The sequence below is a fragment of the Pseudopodoces humilis genome, chromosome 4 (genome assembly GCF_049639895.1).
Source record: "Pseudopodoces humilis isolate 2021_Gansu_Grassland_sample_001 chromosome 4, ASM4963989v1, whole genome shotgun sequence".
In the NCBI taxonomy this organism is placed as follows: Eukaryota; Metazoa; Chordata; class Aves; order Passeriformes; family Paridae; genus Pseudopodoces; species Pseudopodoces humilis.
In genome coordinates, this window is record NC_142203.1 from 22,045,172 (window position 1) to 22,064,398 (window position 19,227).

General features: G+C 37.7%; 1 protein-coding gene across 2 annotated transcripts in view; it reads left to right on the forward strand.

Moving 5' to 3' along the window:
- SNX24 (sorting nexin 24) overlaps positions 1-19,227 on the forward strand; it is a 91,374-nt gene that overhangs the window by 41,616 nt on the left and 30,531 nt on the right. Inside the window, exons 2-3 of one of the 2 annotated variants that reach the window (XM_005528119.2) lie at positions 6,864-6,947; positions 13,761-13,865. In XM_005528119.2, coding sequence (XP_005528176.1) covers positions 6,864-6,947; positions 13,761-13,865 — 189 coding nt within the window. The remainder of the gene's footprint in view (positions 1-6,863; positions 6,948-13,760; positions 13,866-19,227) is intronic. The other variant, XM_088054231.1, reaches the window with a different exon arrangement.

Here is a 19,227-nt window from a genome sequence, read left to right on the forward strand (position 1 = left end):
ATTACAAATCTGCCTGACTGGGTTGCAGTATAAATTGTTTTACTGTCTTTTTCTCCAAACCCTAAGAAATATGACAGACACCTATAAAAGACTATTTTCATGAAGAATATCCCTGAATTTTGTGCACACCTTTTGTACATTATTCCTGCTAACACTCCCATTTTACAACTGGAGGGGCCTCATACTGCAAAAGAGTATAGGGGAATTGTGAGGAAATAATCCTTAACTATTTTGTATTGTTGGTGGAAAATACGAACTGCACACTGGAAGGTTCTTGAAGAGGTTGTAATCTGATTTAGGTAGATACTGGCAACAGTAAAACAGGTAACTGTTGGGGAACAGAAAACTTTTTAAGTAAACAAATGGCTGAAGGTTGTATAAATTAGTAAGGAGGCATTTGAATTAGGAGTCACATTTATAAAAACAAGTGATTGTTCTTATATACACATCTTTTTATTTAATTATTCTTTTTATCAATGAAAGCCCAAGTTAGATTGCGGTAACATGAAATTTAACAGGAGTTAGTGAAACAACAGACTTGTTCTCTTATGTCATAGTAGAAAATCTATTTTTGTGTGTTAAAAAGAGTAAAGCTGTTTTCCCAGGCCAGAATGGGTATGGTAACTGCTTCACGGATTGGAACTGTTGGGAATACTCTCTGGAAATCATGCAGTGATCATTTCACTTCTCTGTTACAGTGTTTCTTCCTCACAAACTCTGGACAAAGCAGTGTCATAATTACATAATATCAAGCTTTTATTTCCATAGTCAATAAAACTGTGTACTTTTCTCCTAGTGGTGTAACTTAATTTTGTACATTGTACTTCGGACTAAGTGAAAGAAACAGTCTGATTACATATAACTCATGACAGTGCTTGGGGTAAGGGAAGGGACTCTTCCTGAGTTTAACCCAACTTTTGAACTGCTTTTAGGTGAGATAAGCAAATCTTATAACTGATAATGCAGTGGATCTTAGTCTTTTTGGGGCTCCTCAGTAGAAGTGAAACATGTGTTGAGCAGAGCTATGCTGCTGGAGGGCAAGGCACAGGCACAAGGAGCACCTGCCCTGGTTGCAGGGAGGTGGAAGAAGCTGCGAGGACCAGCGCCCAAATGTCTGCACCAGCTGAGTTGCCCCTCTTCAGCTCTAGCTTTCTGCCTGTTCTCATAGCCATCGGGAAAACGTTCAGCATTTGCGAGGATGATACCAGGAAGGGAGGATGACTCTTAGCTCTGTGCCTGTTCATACTCCCTCCCAACACTCTCAATTCCTCAGACATTCACTTCCTTTACTGTCTCTGGCAGACACTCTCATCTCTTCTTTGGCACCCAAAGAAAAACCACATGGAGCAAACTGGTCTCTTCAGGGCTACACTGCTTCCTTCTTTACTGTGCCCCAACTAATTTCCCAGTTCTGCAGCAGAAAGGGAGCCCTTTCCTTATGGGCAGATTGCAGGAGCTCAGGTAAAGGCTGCCTGTGTAGAAGAGCAGTTTTTAAAGAGGGTTAACTGATGTGTCTATTAAGCAACCCACCCAAGGAACAGACAGTTTTAAGTCTCAGTAGCATGAAATGGTGGCAATAACCAAAGTAAACATTGGGTGCTAGACTAAGGAGAACTAAAACTGGGGGGGATGTGGTTGGAGAGCAAAAGGGAGATTTCACTTGCCTCATGCCAGTGTGACCCATGTCAGCCTCTGTGCCCTTGAGCTGCCCTGTGCCCAGCGCAGAACTGAGTTTTGTTGCCCGGCTTTCCAAAAGATGAAGTCAGAATAAGTTAATGTGTTTTCATTCGGGGGATAGTGAGATTCAGTTTTATCAAGGCTGCTCTGAAGTTTGAGTTGGCTCTGAATACTGTCCTTGTCTCCACCTCTGCTGTGGAGGGTATTCAGAAGTATGGAGCATTGCCATGAGGCACTGACACTCCTAAGATGCCTAACTGCTGTTGCAGCTATGTGCAGCTCTGGTTACCACCACCACCCAGGTGCTTTTGCTGGTTGTGTAGAATATTGTTTTCCCCTGAAACAGTAGGATGGAAATAGGCTTAAAGTTATCTTTTGATCTCTATTTCCTGGGGTCTTCTAGTTGTAGTCATAGCACAACTGAGACAGAAAACGTGTCATTGCCTGAGCAATAATATAACTCTAAACACGTGGAAATCCTATTAGTGTTTCATGGATTGTAGCTGTCATTTCATTTGCTCTGGAATTCCTTTCATATGGCCATGGCAAAGGTTTAAGGTTGAGTTTTCTTGACACTTTGAATGCATTAGCTGCTCCTCTGACAAAAGTCTGTCAAGTATACTGAAGCATCTGAAGGGATCTATTTATTTCTGTAAGTAATATATTAAATAGAATTAGGGTCAGTAAGCTTGGTCTTGGGAGATAAAAACATGACACTAGAATTTTGTGGAGTTTTCTTTCCTGGTGAATGTTAGACAAATGTATCTGGTTTTGTAAATTTATCTTTTTCTGCTTCTGTTTTTTGTATCTCCTTATTCTAAATGACACTTCCCCAAATCTCTTTTTCAACTGTAATGTTTCAAAAGTATTGCAATTCACTTTTTCATGTATAAGTATGCACAATATGTTAGGATTAACTTACCATAATAGTAAACTATGTAGCTAGCCTAATTTCCATGAGTGAATATGACAGACATATTTCTTGCGTAATAGAAAACCAAACTGGGATATTACTATACTTGTTAGTTTTCATCTCTACTCATGGTCATGTTTATCATTCTTGTCTGCATTTTTTTGTTAAATTGATCATTGCAGGATTTTTTGAGACTAAGTTACTGGAGTTGCTTATTTTTGCATCAGATTATCAGATAAAAGATGTCCTTCTGTATCCAATGTACACATGTAGGTAAGAACTGAAGGGGCACAGTGTCAATATTACCCATAATTCATGATATGCACATGTGGGCACCATGGGCAGTTTTTATACATCTTATTAGTTCCTGTTTTCTTCCATTTATGCTTTCTGTCTTCAAAATTCACAGTGATACAGTACCAGTTTTTTGCCCACAATCCAGTTTGTTGTTATGTAATACCGTCCACTTTCTGCAACAAAAAGAGAAATGTATATGCTCTTCTTGGAAATACTGGAAAAGGACCATTCATTTAGAGGTTTAGTAATGATCAGAAACAAATAAATTCAGGAAACTGGCAAAATTTGGCATAGTTCCTAATAAGAAGAAGAAAATGGTTTCAAGGATCTGAATACAATCCATATAATTGAAACCAAGTGAAGAGGAAAAAAAATAATTATGTGTAAATCTGTTTTATACTCAGATCTGAAAGTTTTTGCTATTTTATTAACAAAGACCTTAGGAATTCTTTTTTTGAAATTTTCATCACAAGTTTGATGGTTATGAATTACAGTGGCAGATGTGCAATTCTGTTGGTTTAAAAGATTGGCATTATTCATACTGATATCCAGTTCAGAGATTTTTGCCCCATACATTATTAATGTGGGTTAAAGTCTGCTGGAAGAATGCTTTCAATGGATAATGATCTGGCTATGTGCAGACATCGCTGATAATTATTGGGGCAGCAACCAAGAACAGTGAGATGTTTCTATTTTCAAAGTATTCTTGGAGTTTTCTAATTGGTGTCTTCAAATCTATGGTCCTTTGTGTCCTAGTCAGAGTGAACTGCAAATCATTCAGTGCAGTGTAATTTCTGGTATTTCAATGACTATGGGAAAAGTATTTTGCTTGTCTAATTCAGAGATTAATTCTTGCATTTTTCATTTAACTATCTGTCACTTACAAAAAGTCATATATCTTTTCAGAGTTATCTGTTCAAAGAGCATGAACATTTTTACTAGAAAAGTAATTTCCTAGCACTGTTGCATTTTTCCCTCCATAGTTCTTCCATCTTTATTTTGGCACTTTCATCTATGTTCACCAGTTTCCTTACATTGTTTTTCTGCCAGAGCCTGCAATTGCTCAGTTAAATTTGTGTGAGATTTGCTTATAGCTATTTTGTATCCATTAAGAGATCGTATCTCTCCCAGCTTAATGTATCTTTTTGTCTTTCACACAAAAACTATACCATTGTATGAAACAGTGGCATAGAAACTAATTTATATGCTTTTAATTTGCTAATGTGAATTCTGCTCTGGTAAATTATGAGTAGGCAAACCTGGAATTCATGCAATCAAAATAAAGAAATGTAATGATACAAGTTTATTAACACAATCGTGTTATTTCTTGAATTTCTGCTTTGCAAGTTACTTTGTAAATCAGTTTAATATTTAGATTTAAATTAAGTAAAAATATTTCTGGGTTGTCCACTCATTTATCATAAATTGCTTTATATTTCCAAAGTATAGGTGCCACAGTGAGTAGATTAGAAACATAATTTGCACAGATATTCAACTTCAAGCATAGCAGAGTTATTGCTGGTTTTGTAAATTTGAAGTGTCTCCTAAAGCTGGATCTGAGGCCTCTGGATAGAGAGGGGCAAGTTAAAACCTCTACATCCAAGGAGTTGAAGGTATATGGGTGGCATTTTCTCTATTTTGAAATAATATTATTTTGCATGCCAAGCTGCACTTCTCTCTTGCACCTTCTGTGGAAGTAACTCTCAAATATATTGTTCAATATCATGATGTTAGCAAAAATTATGAAACTGTTTTTAAAACAGGAGGAAGAATAAATGTTTTTGGTGTACTGAAACCATTTATGTGGTTCCTTAACTTGTGATGAAACATAGAACAAAATAGATACATGCTTTGAAAAGAAGGCCCACATAGGGATTTATATTTCCTTTTGCATGATCCAGATATTCTCCTTTATGAAAACATGGGTTTTTAGATTTCAGAGGGACAGATATTTCTCTGAAGATGCACATATGAATAAAATCAAAATGGAACTGCACATGCCAACCTGTGATTCACAAGAAAGTTACCTGCCAAGGGAGTGCTTATAGCTGAAGCAGGAGCCTCTTAGACTTCTCCAAATTGCTTGGCAAACCCTGTAGCCAACAGAAGTGCTAAATTTAAAGTGATGAGTAGCTCTTAGCTGACTGAGATGAAAGTGTGTGTTTTGAGTTCTTCATAATTCCTGGAGATTTAATAGCAAATAAATACAAAACTATTGCAACACCCTAGCTAGAGACTCATGATGACTTTTCACTTAACTACTTTCATATTTTGTTCTCAATTTTTTCTGACAAGTTATCCTTAAAACTCCTTTGTTCCTGTGCAATCCAAAAAAATTGTTTCATGCAGAACTATTTATTTCATATTATGTGTAGAATATGAAATGCAAATAATATTTTCTGCTCATTTAATTATCATGTTAAGTCTTAACTAGAGAAAAATGTCTGCATTGGTTTTCCTTTGCACAGGATTCTCTTTACAACTCTGAACTTAATAAAATAAGTTGTAGGGGTGCCTTAGAGTTTTTTTCATGTGTAGAGGAAAATTGTTTAATAGCCACTGGCTGTTCTTTCAAAGTAGTCCAAATAGATAGGAGGAGAAAAAAAAGCAGTGCAACCAAAGAAGGTCATCTGTGTGTACTGTTAGGACACAGACATAGTCCTATTCAAAGATGCAAAATGTAGCACAGGTTATTACAGCAACCCAAATGAATTTTGGTAATGTAAATGTTGGTGTGAAATGATTATGGTCCTATCCATACTGCTTTCAAACAAAGGTAAAAGCATTTCAATCTGGATTAGATAAAATGCTGTCTGTTTTTAATATTGTTTGGCTAGCCAGTGAAAGCCATAGCATTTTGACCTGTTTGAAAGGCAGGTTCTAGTGAACAATAGAGTTTATCCAGTATGGTATGCCAGTGTTTGCTCTGATTAATGCTAGCTGGGCATGTTGTGACAGAAAACCCTTTTTTCTGCATTCAGGCATAAACACTGCTCACAAATTTATTTCAAAGAACATTTTATTTAGCTAAGTGGTGGGTCTCTATGTGCTCATCTGTGCTGAACATTGTTTCTCATCGTCCTGAAAATAATTATTTCCAAAATTTTCTGGGCTAAACAGAAAACAAAGAACTCATAGATAGAATAGTCACTTTTTCTGTATTACAGGTCTGCTGATTTTGTCTTCATTTAATAGACCATATTTTCTTGAGTACCTCAAAATATTTCTCATCACTTGCCCTCAAAACTGACCTGCTGACCTGAGAATCAAGAAAATGTCATGTTAGTGACTACTAATTAGTGGATCCAGAGAGTTGCTTCTCCTGGCCTTTCAACCTTCCTGAGGCAGCAACAAAAGCTGTCACATGTATCATACAAAGAAAACAAGCATTTGCCATGTGTGCATTTTATTTTGTTTTTTCCTAGAGTATACACAGCACAAGTTCAGTTGAGACTAGAGATGAATTTGTAGGTTAGGAGGAAATTAGCCTCAAATACAGTATTTGCATTTATTTCTCTATTTTCGTGCTAACATAATGCATATATTATCCAGCTCTTATTCAACATGTATGAATGTATTAGTATGCTGTACTGTAAGAAGGGGAAAAGAGTTAATCTCTATTTTTCTTTCTCCCTATTTTTTTCTGTTCCTATCATTCCTTTTTATATTTTTTATTGGTTTAATGTATGTTGCCTCTTTCTGAAAGGAGATATTTTAATGCTTAGTTTTTAATGTAAAGCATATAGTCCATGCTTAATCTGTTTTTTTCATATGTTTGTTGAACAAACATGTTAAAAGAAGATTCAGCCATATTTACCATTAATCACTCTTGTACTTCTGCAACTCATGAGGCACACTGGGTTTTTTGGGACTACTCAGAAGAATGACTGTGGTAAAATGTGACTGTCACAGCCATGTCACTGAACTGTTTTATGCAAGTAACATTACCCTCTTTTTTATTATTTATAATTTTCAGGTCTTTAAAATAGAAGTGCTGATGAGTGGAAGGAAACATTTTGTGGAGAAGAGGTATAGTGAATTCCATGCACTTCATAAAAAGGTACTGATCCTTTTCTTTATAATCTGTGGCTTTATTTTGCCTCAGTGATGTTTTCCTCTCTCTTGTAATTGTAACTATACATGGTTTATCTTAAATACATCCTGTGATCCATGCCTCTGGAAATTAATTCCTAACTATCTCAATTTCTTCTCTGTTTTGCAGAAGGGAGTGATGCTTTCTTACATGTCACTAAGTCTCCATTTCTTTTTGATTATTGTTTGCATGCTGTATAGCTAAAATGCCTATCTGCAGTATATTTTTGTTGTTTTGTAAAGTCACATTCCAACCACAAATAAGTAGAGTGGTACTTTCCCCAATCAGGCAAATAATTTGTTTATTTTATATATTTTATTGCTTACCTGCCATATGCAAATATGAGGAAACAACTTTTGTACTTGAAGAAACCAGACATGAAAATGATTGAATAAACTACCTCAATTAATGTAATATAAAATATCTGCTAAGCTTGTCTACTGAATCATCTTAGTAACATATAGAAGGGAACTCGGTATTTTCAAGGCTGGTTATCCACTAATAAATCTTTAAATTGTTTTGACCAGTGTTAAAGGAAAAGTATGATTTTTTCTCTCCAAGCTGAACTGAATACTGCTGTGCTGTTGTGCTGCTGAAAGGCAAGCTTTACTTTTCTACTTTATGGAGGCCAAGTATTGTGAAGGAGAATTCTGGAGGAGCATTGCAGCCCGTTACCGACAGTGGGGCTGTAATGAAGAGCTTCAGTCCTAGGATCTGGATTAACTAAACACCTCTTGGTTCGTAGGTCTGAGTGGCAGTGGAGTGTGGGCACAATCAGAAACTTTGACTGATGCTGCTTGCCTTCATTATGGAAAAGCTTCCTCTGCAAACAACAGAGACCAGCATGGGTATTTACACCTCCTGTCAGTGCAACATCAGAGGAGTTTATTTCCACCAGTATGTTTGCTGGTTGTCCTGAATTAGCTCAGGAAAGAAACTAGCCTGGTGCTACAGAGGATGAATTTGCCAGGCTTTTAAGGTGCATAGGTTTTAGCAAACTTGTCCGAGCAAAAGACAACTATTGACCCATCAAAAGTCCAAAGACAAGAACCATTTACTTTACTGAGCTATAATTAAGATGTGCTAGTGCTTCTTGCTTATTTGATTTTTGCTTCAGTAGTGGTATCATCTGCCTCTTATTAATACTTATTTCCTTGTTTATTGTTTTAATACGGATGTGTCTCATGTTGTCATTCTTGTGTTCATATTAAATATGGAACTAAATAAGCAACAGTGTCAGAAACAGCAAAATAACTCACTCACCCACCACTAAGCCTTGCAATATATGAGTACCTTGTTTTACAAATGAGAATAATTCTGCAGTTGAAGGTAAAGCAGATGAATAGAGTTTATACAATGAAATAGGCTAAGGAAACAGTAAGAGGGAAAAATCAGGATTTACATCCTTAAAATGTGCCCTATCCAAGCAGGTAGGATCCTATTGTTAGAATAGTATAGTATTGTATAATGCAATGTCGTACAGAATTAGAATTAGAAATATAATTGAATATTTTCAGTTGGAAAAGATGTACAACAATTATACAGTCCAACTGCCTAAGCAATGCAGGGATGACCAGAAAGTACAGCATTATATTAAGGGTATTGTTCAAATGTCCCTGACAGGCTTGGGACATCCACCACCTCTTCCAGAAGCCTGTTTTAGTGTTTGATCACCCTCTTGGTAAAGAAGTGCTTCCTGATCTTCACTCTGAACCTCACCTGGCACAGCTGTGAACCATTCCCAGATGTCCTGTTGCTGGATCCCAGGGAGAAATGATCAGCACCTCCCACTCCATTTCCCCTCCATAGGAAGCAATATGATCGCCCCTCATCATACTTTTCTCCAAACAAAGCAAACTCAGTGTCCTTGGCCACTTGGCATCTATCTGCTGAGCACCTGCAGGTAGGTCATTTGCAAGCAGAGGAGAAGAAAAGCCGACACCAAGGCTGGATCTGGAAGAGGGAGGAGAAGGCCAGTGGTTGTGGGCAGAAGCTTTTCCTAGGCTGCTCACCATCTGGGCAGCTGCCCCGTCCGCGGCTGTTCCTTCACAGGGGCAGGACTTTGTCCTTCTCCTTCTTGGGCTCCTGCTGCGGCAGAGTATGACTCTGATGTGAGAGCAGCACCAAATTGTTGCTCCAGGCAAGAGGAGAGATTTGGGCACCACCATAGCGAGGCTGCACCAGGCAGTGCAGGCTGGTAGGAGAGCAGAGCCCAGAGACATGGGGCAGAAGGTACAGAGAAGAGGAGCCAGGCCTGAGGCGATGAGCAGTGGGTCAGGGCCTGGCTCTGGAGACCCCGGAATAGAAACACCTGTCCCAGGACCAGCTGCAAAGATGCAGGCATGGAGCTGGACAGAACTTGCCTTTAGAGGATCAATGAAACAGTATCTGGCACAAGTAGAAAGACCCACCAGCATTAGCATTCCATCCTACCTAGCAAAAAAGTGAAAAGGGGTGAGGATAGAATCTGTACTGTTAACAACACTGAGACTTTTCCTGTAGGTTTGTGCATTTAATTTCAATAGTTGAGGCTGGAAGCTTTTGAGGGCTGGCAAATGCCACAGCTGATTGCTGCTTTAGCCATATTCCAAGGCACCTTCTGACATCACTTACATGGTGCTGGGCTCTTGTTTGCTGGAGAGGCCTTGGGGGTCTCTTCCTTCTCTTCAGGAGTTGCTGTGACCATTCAGAGGAGAATTTACTGCCATCTGGAAGTGACAACCCTGGGCACAGCCTTACCTGACTCAGCCTGGGGCTCTTCTTGCTCTGTAGAATGGCAATGGGAGCTGAGGGGAGGTTGATGGGATCCTCACCAGCAGCAGTGGAGGAGGTGGCCTTTCTGCTGCTGCATTGCACAGCAGCACATGCACACTGCTGCATCAATCTTACTGTGCAGTTTTGGAGGGACACCCCCAGCATCCAGTCCAGCAGCTCTGCATCCATCCTGTGTTTGGTTGGGATGGTTGTGATGGTGTCTTCCACCATGGCTCATCCAACGCAGTTGCCAAATATCTCCACCTCCTGACGGATCCAGGGTTGCAGTGTATGGAGGAACGCTGCATGGTTCTGAAAGCAATTCAACGAGCATGGAGGCTGGATGCCACCCACAGGACCCCTGAGCACTCCTTGAAGCCCACCTTTGTTGTGCTCCAGAATGATGGAGGTTCTGGGCAGCTGGATGTCCCAGAGCCACTCCCACCTTGTGGATGATTCATGTCGTAGTGGGGTGTGGTGACATACTCCAAGCAGTCATCATCCAACTGCAACAATTGCAAGACTGACAGTATCCTCCTCTTGCAGAAGGGGTGCTCAGGTTTGTTCTCAGTCCAACGCAGGATGGACAGGTAGCAGAACTGGTGGAGCGTCCGCATCACACAACAGGCCTTCTCCCAGCTGTCCCGACAGACAGGACAGCAGGTCGAACTTCACTGTAGTTTCTCGAGCTGCACAATAAAACATAAAAGTCATGGATGACTGCAGTCTCACTCTCACATTTGTCTTCTTGTACACCACTTTTACTGCAATAACTCCTTTTGCAGAGATTTCTTAGAACACCAGAAAACCATAAATGATAACCCCTTTCTGTCTCTGCAGAAATAGTAGCAAAATGAACAAACCTGAGAAACAGATATTCTAACCAGGCACTTTGCACCCTGTTTCAATTTGTTTAATTTTCTCATTCACTCGCTGTCTGTACATTGTACTCTGGAAATGGATAATGACTTTTTTCTTATTTGTTCCCTGCACAGATGCAAAACATTTAGCATATTTTGGCAATAATATACCTTTTTAATAAGTCTTAACTTTTTGAAGCTGTAAAATTTTGTTTAGTATTGTTGAACAGTTTGTGCTCTGAACCTGTCTTAGTTCTTTCAGTGTTACAGAAGTCCTAGAGAAAGCATTTGCATCAGTTTGCTATCAGCATGCCAATACGGTATTTATCTTCTGTTCCTCTCTTCCCCTTTAATTTAAGATGTATGTTTCATTCTAAATTGCTGTGAGTACCTGGCAGTTGGAAAGGTCTCTTTAGACTTGCCGCATATTCAAGGTGCCCTTAGTGTTGGAGATGTCTGTAGTGCGTAGGAGAAACAAAGCTTCTGTAGAGAACACCTGTAGTAGAAAATGGGCATAGAGGCTGATAAGGAGATTGTGCCTTTCATTGGAGAACAGCATGCCTCACTGGCATTGTGTGGAGGAAGGAGGACTTTGTTGCTCAAAGAAGATGTTATTCATTCATCAGAATGCCAATCAATGTTTTGATTAATTATATTTTTTAAACAGAGCTGTTTCTAAGAACATGTCTGGATTTTCCTCTGTCTTGAGTTTGATATGTCATAGATTCCAGTTTGTAAAAGAGTAAATCCTGTACCATCTGGCTGTAGTGGAAAAGGTTTAAAATATTTTCAAGACTGCCATGTTACACCAAGAGTACAGGTTTTTCTTTTGGCAGAAACCACCCACAGATGTTGGCTTCTATGAAATAGTTTGCATAGGCCATTATGCTTTTCCCTGATTATGAACAACAAACCTTTCCTGTCAGGCTATGCACCATTCACATTACAGTATTATATATAAGTCTGAACAAAAGTGTTATTATACTCATGTGGAAAGTTTTTTTAGCAAGAATTAAATTATTTCTAGCTGTATACCATAGTTAAAAATACGACCATTTGTTCATATTTATTCCCAAATATCTTTTTATACTTCTTTTCCTGTTCATTATTAGATATTGGTAGTTATTTTTAGGGACAATAATGCTAGAAGGTCACAGTATTAAAACTACTGCAGTGAAATTTGCAAAAATCTGAAGTTTAAAACATTTTTAAAACAGGTTTGTTTTGCAAATTGTCTGTAATTTTAATATAACTAGTGTATACTGTAAATCATATTGTGTTCTCACAATTGGACATATAACTTTTACTTGATAATGTGAGCCACCTTTAAGTCTTTCTGGAAATAAAGACTACAGTATGTCAATAGGTGTTAGGTCAGTATTACAGACAGAAAGGTCCTGTGGGCAATTATAGACCTCAGATAAATATGTTTTGTTTTGGGTAGGGACAAGTCTGAAGGAATACAGCTAATGCATATCTGGTTTTGCTTAATATTCCTTGACATTGTTATAATTATTTGTAGCAAAATATAGGACTGTGTTCTTTTAAGCATAAGAAAGTCAACTTTTGAGATATCTTTTTTATGTCTGTATAGTGCTGGCTTTATACTTACAACCAGTATCTATGCCAGCACATTAAGTAGTTGGGTTTTGGATGTTTTATATGTAATGGGGCCGCAGAACACAAAAGGATTGTTAATCATCAGCTGAGTTACCAGCCACAGGGTATTTATCTTGTAAGCAGCTAGGTCTTGGTGGACGCTTGCATAGTTTCAGATTTGTCTGCACTCATCTGGAGCATCCTCCTCATTTGTTGCTCACCTGCAAGTGCTGTCATAGTTCACAACAGCAGTGACCGCAGTTTCTTCCACATCCTCAATCAATTTAGAGGGAGAAATGGGGGGTTGTATTCTGTTTTTAAGATCAGTCAGTAAACGTTGCTGGGTTTGGAGTTTTATTTTGGAGTGTTGTTTTTCTCATTTCACATTTAATTGTAATTTAGCACTGTTAAGAAATAAGGAAGTTGCAAAATGTTTCCAGAGCAATTGAGGTTTCCCGGCTGCAGTTTCGATACTTGTGATTGCAGAGACTTTGATATGTTGCCACTGCTTTTTCCTATAGTGACATCTCAGCAAGCTCAAAGATGAAATGTAAATACTCAGTCTCCCATGGGTATGCATGTCAAAGTCAATTTTGAGTTTCTTTCCTTGCATTCTTTGCTTCAGATTTACTCAGAGGCAATATCCAATAGAAATAATGCCACCTTCTATTAAAATGCTGTGGAGTCTATTTCAGTTATTATTTGTGCCCTGTAGTTTTGAGGAAAACATTAGTATTTTTTGGGTTTAAAAAAATACGTTGATCCAGCAAGAAAATTTTTGTGTTGTCAGGTTGCATGTTTGTGTCTATCTATATGCAACCATATGTATGCATATATATAAAAAAATGTATATGTGTGTGTGTTTATATATATATATATATATATATACAGACATTATTTATAGATCTGTGTAGATACATGTATAAGCTTTCCTGTGGGAATCTTTAGAGGAATAGTTATGGACCTCTCTTTGAAATATAATCAGTGACAATCTTGCTAATCTCTGTGTAAGATAGCAAACACATACTGTCAATCTGTTGGTACACTTTGAGAAAATGGATATTTTGCTCTCTTGATTGCTGTCTCTCTAGAGAAATGGTTAGTACTCCCTGCACTTTTCACACCTTGTTCGTAAGTGCCTAAATCTGGAGTTAGAAACTATCATGGTGTGTTCACTGCACTTAGCAAGATAATTTCTGGTTATGTCATGGTGGTGATGTAACATATTGTCCCAAGTAGACTTGTGGGAAACTCCAATTCCAAGTATTCTCATGTAGTGGTTGCCATTTTATTTTCAGGCTGTTAGTCAACAAGAAATTGTTATTAGGGTTCCTCTTTCACATCCCGGGGAACTGGATGTGAAGATTTTAAACCATGCTCTGTAGGTGTGACATCTGCTACTATTTCAGGGAGACAATTGTAACTTTATTTCTATGGTGTTGTCCTTAATACCTAGGTTTTTTACATTGTTAAATAAACTTGTTTATTTTAAAGTGACATTATTGTACTTTGTTTCTATCTTGTTTGTTTGTTTGTTTGTTTGTTTGTTTGTTTTTTTGTCTTTCAGCTCAAGAAGTTCATAAGAACACCAGAAATCCCTTCAAAGCATGTGAGAAACTGGGTCCCCAAGGTCCTGGAGCAGCGTCGACAAGGCTTGGAATTGTACTTGCAGGTGTGTCTCCTTGAAGCCTGATGAAAGTAATAGCTGCATCTGTTTCTAGAGCATTAGAAAGTATGAAGTGTGGCATTTTACTGATAGGCAGTTTTAGAGGTGGGAAGTGAACTGGGTACTTACCAGCAGCAGTGATTTCTGTTCACTTAGCAGGACTACCAGCTGGAAAGCCTGACTGTTTTGCATTTTTTTTCTGATTTTTCCAAAGGCTGTTCATTGACTTTGGTGAACCTTCATTTTCATCTGCCTAAAATGGGAAAAATAATGTTATTCTTTCCAAACTTTTTCTGACTATACCAATCAAAAATTTTGCAGAAAAAAATATAAGGAGGCTTAATTTAGCTCACCTGTATTTAGACAGACTAGGGAAGCATCAGCTCATCAACTTCATATCACTCTGCTATACATGCCCATATATGAATTGTTAGTCTAGCTGAAATAGGCACCTGTCATCTCGTATTAATCTCAGTTAGTTTGGATATTTGCATTTTAAGTCTTAGGTTCTACCTAGATGGGTCATGATTTTGATAAAGACAATGAAAGGAATGATGCAGTTGTATAGACATCTTAATATATCAGGAATAAATCCCATTCACTTTTAATAAATGGAATTTCTTTTGTCACCATGATTGCTTTAAAAAATGCCCTGTGGTGTAGGTTCACAGCTATTTCTCTAGGGGCAAAGCCCGATGAAGGTGTTACTCTAAACCTGTTCCCAGTTCGCTGCACTTTCAGCTGCACTAATGCAAGTGCTGTTTTACTGAAGGGGATCATAGAAATAATGTGTCAAAACATAACTCTTTTGGGAGGAAGGCAAGAGTAACAGTCTTCTATTTTTACTCACATCAGCCACTTGGAGTAAATTTTTGTTTTTTCTTATTTCCACACAACTTTCTTTTGGACATAAGCACTACTAAGGCACATGTACCAATTTGTCTTAAGCAGTTGATTTCATTAAAAGGATAGAGAGGTAATTTGGCTATCCCTTTTTAATTGCTGATAAACTGTAAAATAACATCTCCCCCTACTGGAAGAGTTAGTCAACTCTTGTTCTTTTGCAGCCTTGCACATTTAATTAACTCTTCCTGTATTCTATTGCTGTTGGCTGTCATAGGAACATGCAATAGTTTAAGTTGGAAGGGACTGCTGGGCATCATCTCTTTAAAATATGACAAGCCTGTAAGTTATAACCATACTGATGTGCATACTAATTTAAACAAGGAGAAAAGTTGTTAATACTTTTGTCAAAATTATAAATTTGTTTCCAGTAATAGAAAGCAGAATTAATCATCGGTGAAATTTTAACTTTTAAGATAATTAGAGCCTGATTCTAGACAATGAAAAGTTCATAGCTTCAGTTTTGAGATGTTTTTAATAGTGCCAAGCATTTACCAAAGTACAGTGTAGAAATATACTACAATTTCAGAAGACACAATCTTGTTTTTATTTAACATTATGTATATAAAATATTGCAAACACATTTTCAGGTGGTACTAGTGACAGTTAATCTGTAGGAGCTGTTTGGCTGTTACTGTCACTAGTCAGCAGTGGTTCTTGTAGCCAGACATTTGTGTAGCAGATCAACTTGTAGGAAATCATGCCAGTCATTACTTGTTTTGTATAAAACCAGCAGAACCATATGCAAATATGGAGCTATTACATAGATGTAATGTTCAGTGAATTTGTTTTAGCATGCCATGCCAATGGCCATCAAATACAGTCCTCTACCTGACATGGTCTAACCATGTTGGATTCTTAATATATTTTTAATAAAGTAGTTGTCTATAATTAAATACACATAAACATATTGACATGAAATGAAAGTAGTAGAATCACCCTACTAAGCAGTAAAGAAAGCAACACATTCCCCTAAGACAGAAGGTGCTGCAGTTGCCAGGACCTTGTTACTTCTTTGTGACCTTTTCATGATGAAACCGCCCTTTTAAATCCTTTCAGCGCAGGTTGTTTGTTTCTTGGAGTGGATGGACAGGAGCTCACAAGCATTTCATTATTTCTTTATGAACAGTAGCAAAATTACAAATAAATTATTATTAAATTGTGAGCTACAAAGAGTAGTTTTTTTTAATGTATCAGTAGCCACTGCCAGCTAATTGTCATAAGACTGCTTATTTTACTTTTGTTTTTGAAAGGTTGGGTCAGGACTTTTTCTTGTTATAATAGACCATTTTTCATGGAATTTTGAAAGAATGATTTATCTTACACTGTTTTTTAAGTAAGACTTTCATATTTTACAAGTCTGACTGGAATGTGCAACTTTTTTATGCTGTGAAACAATTGACTAGAAGCACTAATATGCTTAGTAATTCAACTGCATGTATAATAATATTTACAGAGACCTTGTGAATACTGAGAACAATCAACTGACTGACAAAAGGAAAGAAGGATTATGTTTAATTTATTAATGAGGAAACAGATGCAAAGATAAGTGAATGACAGATGGGGGCCCCAAACATTCAAGCAAATTAGTATGAAAAAATAAGCTATTGCTACTCTGCTTATCATGGTAAATGTCTCTGTGCATGATCTTGGACTACAGCATAAAGGACTTAAGCTGAGTTGATTTAGTCTTTGCTAAATAAGACAATCATAAAATCACAGAATAAATGGAATTGGAAGGGACCCACAAGGATCATTGAGTCCAACTCCTGGCCTGCACAGGACAGCCCAAAAGTGTCCATGTGCCTGAGAGCATTGTCCAAGCACTTCTTGTGCTGTTGGGCTGGTGCTGTGACCACTTCCCTGGAGAGCCTGTTCAGTGCCCAAACACCCTCTGGGTGAAGTACAACCTAAGCCTGCCCTGACACAGCTTCAGGCCATTCCCTTGGGTGCTGTCACTGGGCACCACAGAGAAGAGATCAGTGCCTGTCCCTCCTCTTCCTCTCATGAGGATGTTGAAAATGAGGTCTCCCCTCAGTCTTCTGTAAATCTCAAAACACCTGTTAATGCCAGTAGAAGAGCACTAAACCAGCTTTTATTACCTTGTCATGTCCATCAACTAGGTAGCTATAGTTGCTTATATATCTGAGCTTTTAGTTTGCTGTAGAGGAGAGATAAGAATCCAGGTGGTTTTGATTTTAAATTTGTAAAATAAATCACTGGGTTACATTATTGCTGACAAAAATCTCTCTTTATAGCAGTTTTAGTCTGCAATAAGATTTGAACTTAGTATTTATTTATGGTTAGAAATACCTTCTCTTGATGAGCTTCATGAGGAGCTGGGTGATGAAGGAAAGAAGAAGCATAAGGATTTTAAGCAGTTGGTTGTATAAGGCGCCTATAATTTGAGAAGGGCTGCCAAAAGTATCTGGCCTGAAAGGCTGTGACTCCTCATAGTAGTGACTGTAGATAAATGTATTTGCTTGAGTGTACCAGAAGGTGAAGGTAAGTGTGGAAGATGATGGAGCATTGTGGTTTCTGGATGGTGTTTGTTTGGTTTTGGTTTTTTTCATCCACTGTCCAATCTTGGACTGTTACCACAAAGCAATACAAAAATATAATTTAGTTTGTGTATTTTAAATAAGATATAAATAACTTGAAAACTCCCTCTTCCACAGTTTTTACTGTATCTGAGTTCAGTAAGCCATTTCATAGATGGACCAAGTAAACAGGTAGTTGGGGTCTTATTTTGAACATTAAAGGGTGGCACTGGAGGGACCTTATCTAACTGGCTATCAAAGCAGCTGCATCTGCTTTGGGTCATATCAGTATTTGTTACAAATACATTTGATATGATATACTATTGGAGGAGAAGTTTTTACAGAGCTTATTTCCTGTGAATTGGTAATGGGAAAGAATTTGATCTAGCCACCTGCTCATTTGGAGTTAGGTCATATCCTTGTCCCAGTAAGCTGACACTGGATGTTATTGCCATCCAGGCTGTCTGCCCCAGGGACATGCCCTTTGACAGGTCTGCCTTTTAGAGTTCAATGAAATAGATATTTTCTAACCCCCTTGGGATGAAGAAATCTCAACATTTGCTGATATCATCAGTCCAACAAGATAACAAGCATCATTTACAGAATTCACTGTGAAGTGGCACCCACACCCCAGCATGAGACTTGGTAGCTGCCGCTAGTCTTCACTGCAATAATTTGCTTATAGGGAGAGATTTTGAAGGAGGCCCATTTTTTCTATTAGTTTCAGGGTACTAACTCATTTCATGTGGTCTGGGTGACCTGAAGAAATTCTTCTTGTGACTAGCAAGGCTCTAATATAAAACAGAGAGTTGTAGACCTTCTGAAGTGCTCTATATATATGTAGCGTCTCTATGTGCATATGTCTCTAACCAGAGTTAATATGTAGAGCTAATATTTCTCTCTTGGCTGAGGTCAAGAAAACATACTTGCCTTTTATTTATTCTTGAACTTTTTACAAAGAGAGCAGTCCTGATTCCTGGAGATAAGATTGGTTAAAGTGCTCCTTGGCTGTGAGACATGAAGACTTGATGAACTTCAACATTCCAGTATTTTCAGGAATCCAGATCTTAAAAATGAATTATGGCATTTATGAAACTGGACTAGAGATTTGTTTTCCATTTAAGGAAATAATCTGGAGATCTGAGAAGCACTTTGACCCATATTTCAGTATTCTTCAGAATGCAATTCTCTTTAAAAATATTTTAACTACCAATACTTCCTGAAAAACATAAGTAAAACCATATCTGTTATGATTTTATTCTTAAGAAATTCAAATCCAATCCTATACTCCTTAGCTGTCTTAGTTTTTAGCAGGGTGGAGTTAAGAAAACAGTGAATGGGATAATGTAATGAATAATGTGTAGTTGCTTTATGAGTAAGCTCATCAGAAATAAAAAGAAGAAAAGTACATGTTATTATTTTGCATTTTTTTTGCTCTTTTTGGGGGAACAGTTCAACTGCAACTGCAAAAAATGAGGACAAATGAGCTATTTCTGTAGTTAGTTACACTGCAGAGGAGAAACTGTCAATACAGAAAATCTGGCTCAAGGTGTCATTTCTTCATGGGCCACTGTGATTTCCTTTAATTACTTCAATTAGCATTGATACAAAATTCTTTATGGTAAAGTTTAAATAAGTAAATAATCTTTTCTGACTGGACAGTGGGTATGAACAAAATTTTTTTACTATTTTCTTTTAAGTTGATCTAATTTTGGGACATTGTTTCATGAAGTTTCAGATTCAGTTAAAAAATACTGAAAGGTTCTTTTTGTTGACTTGAAAACTCCATTGCAGAGCATTTCAGACCTAATACAGCATTTCATATTCAGCTGGGGATAAGAATTGTGCTTTCATTGAGCTTCAGTTGTTGCCCCTTTTCACTATCATTCTGAGGGCTGTGTTAATGTGATTTCTCAGGGGTTTTT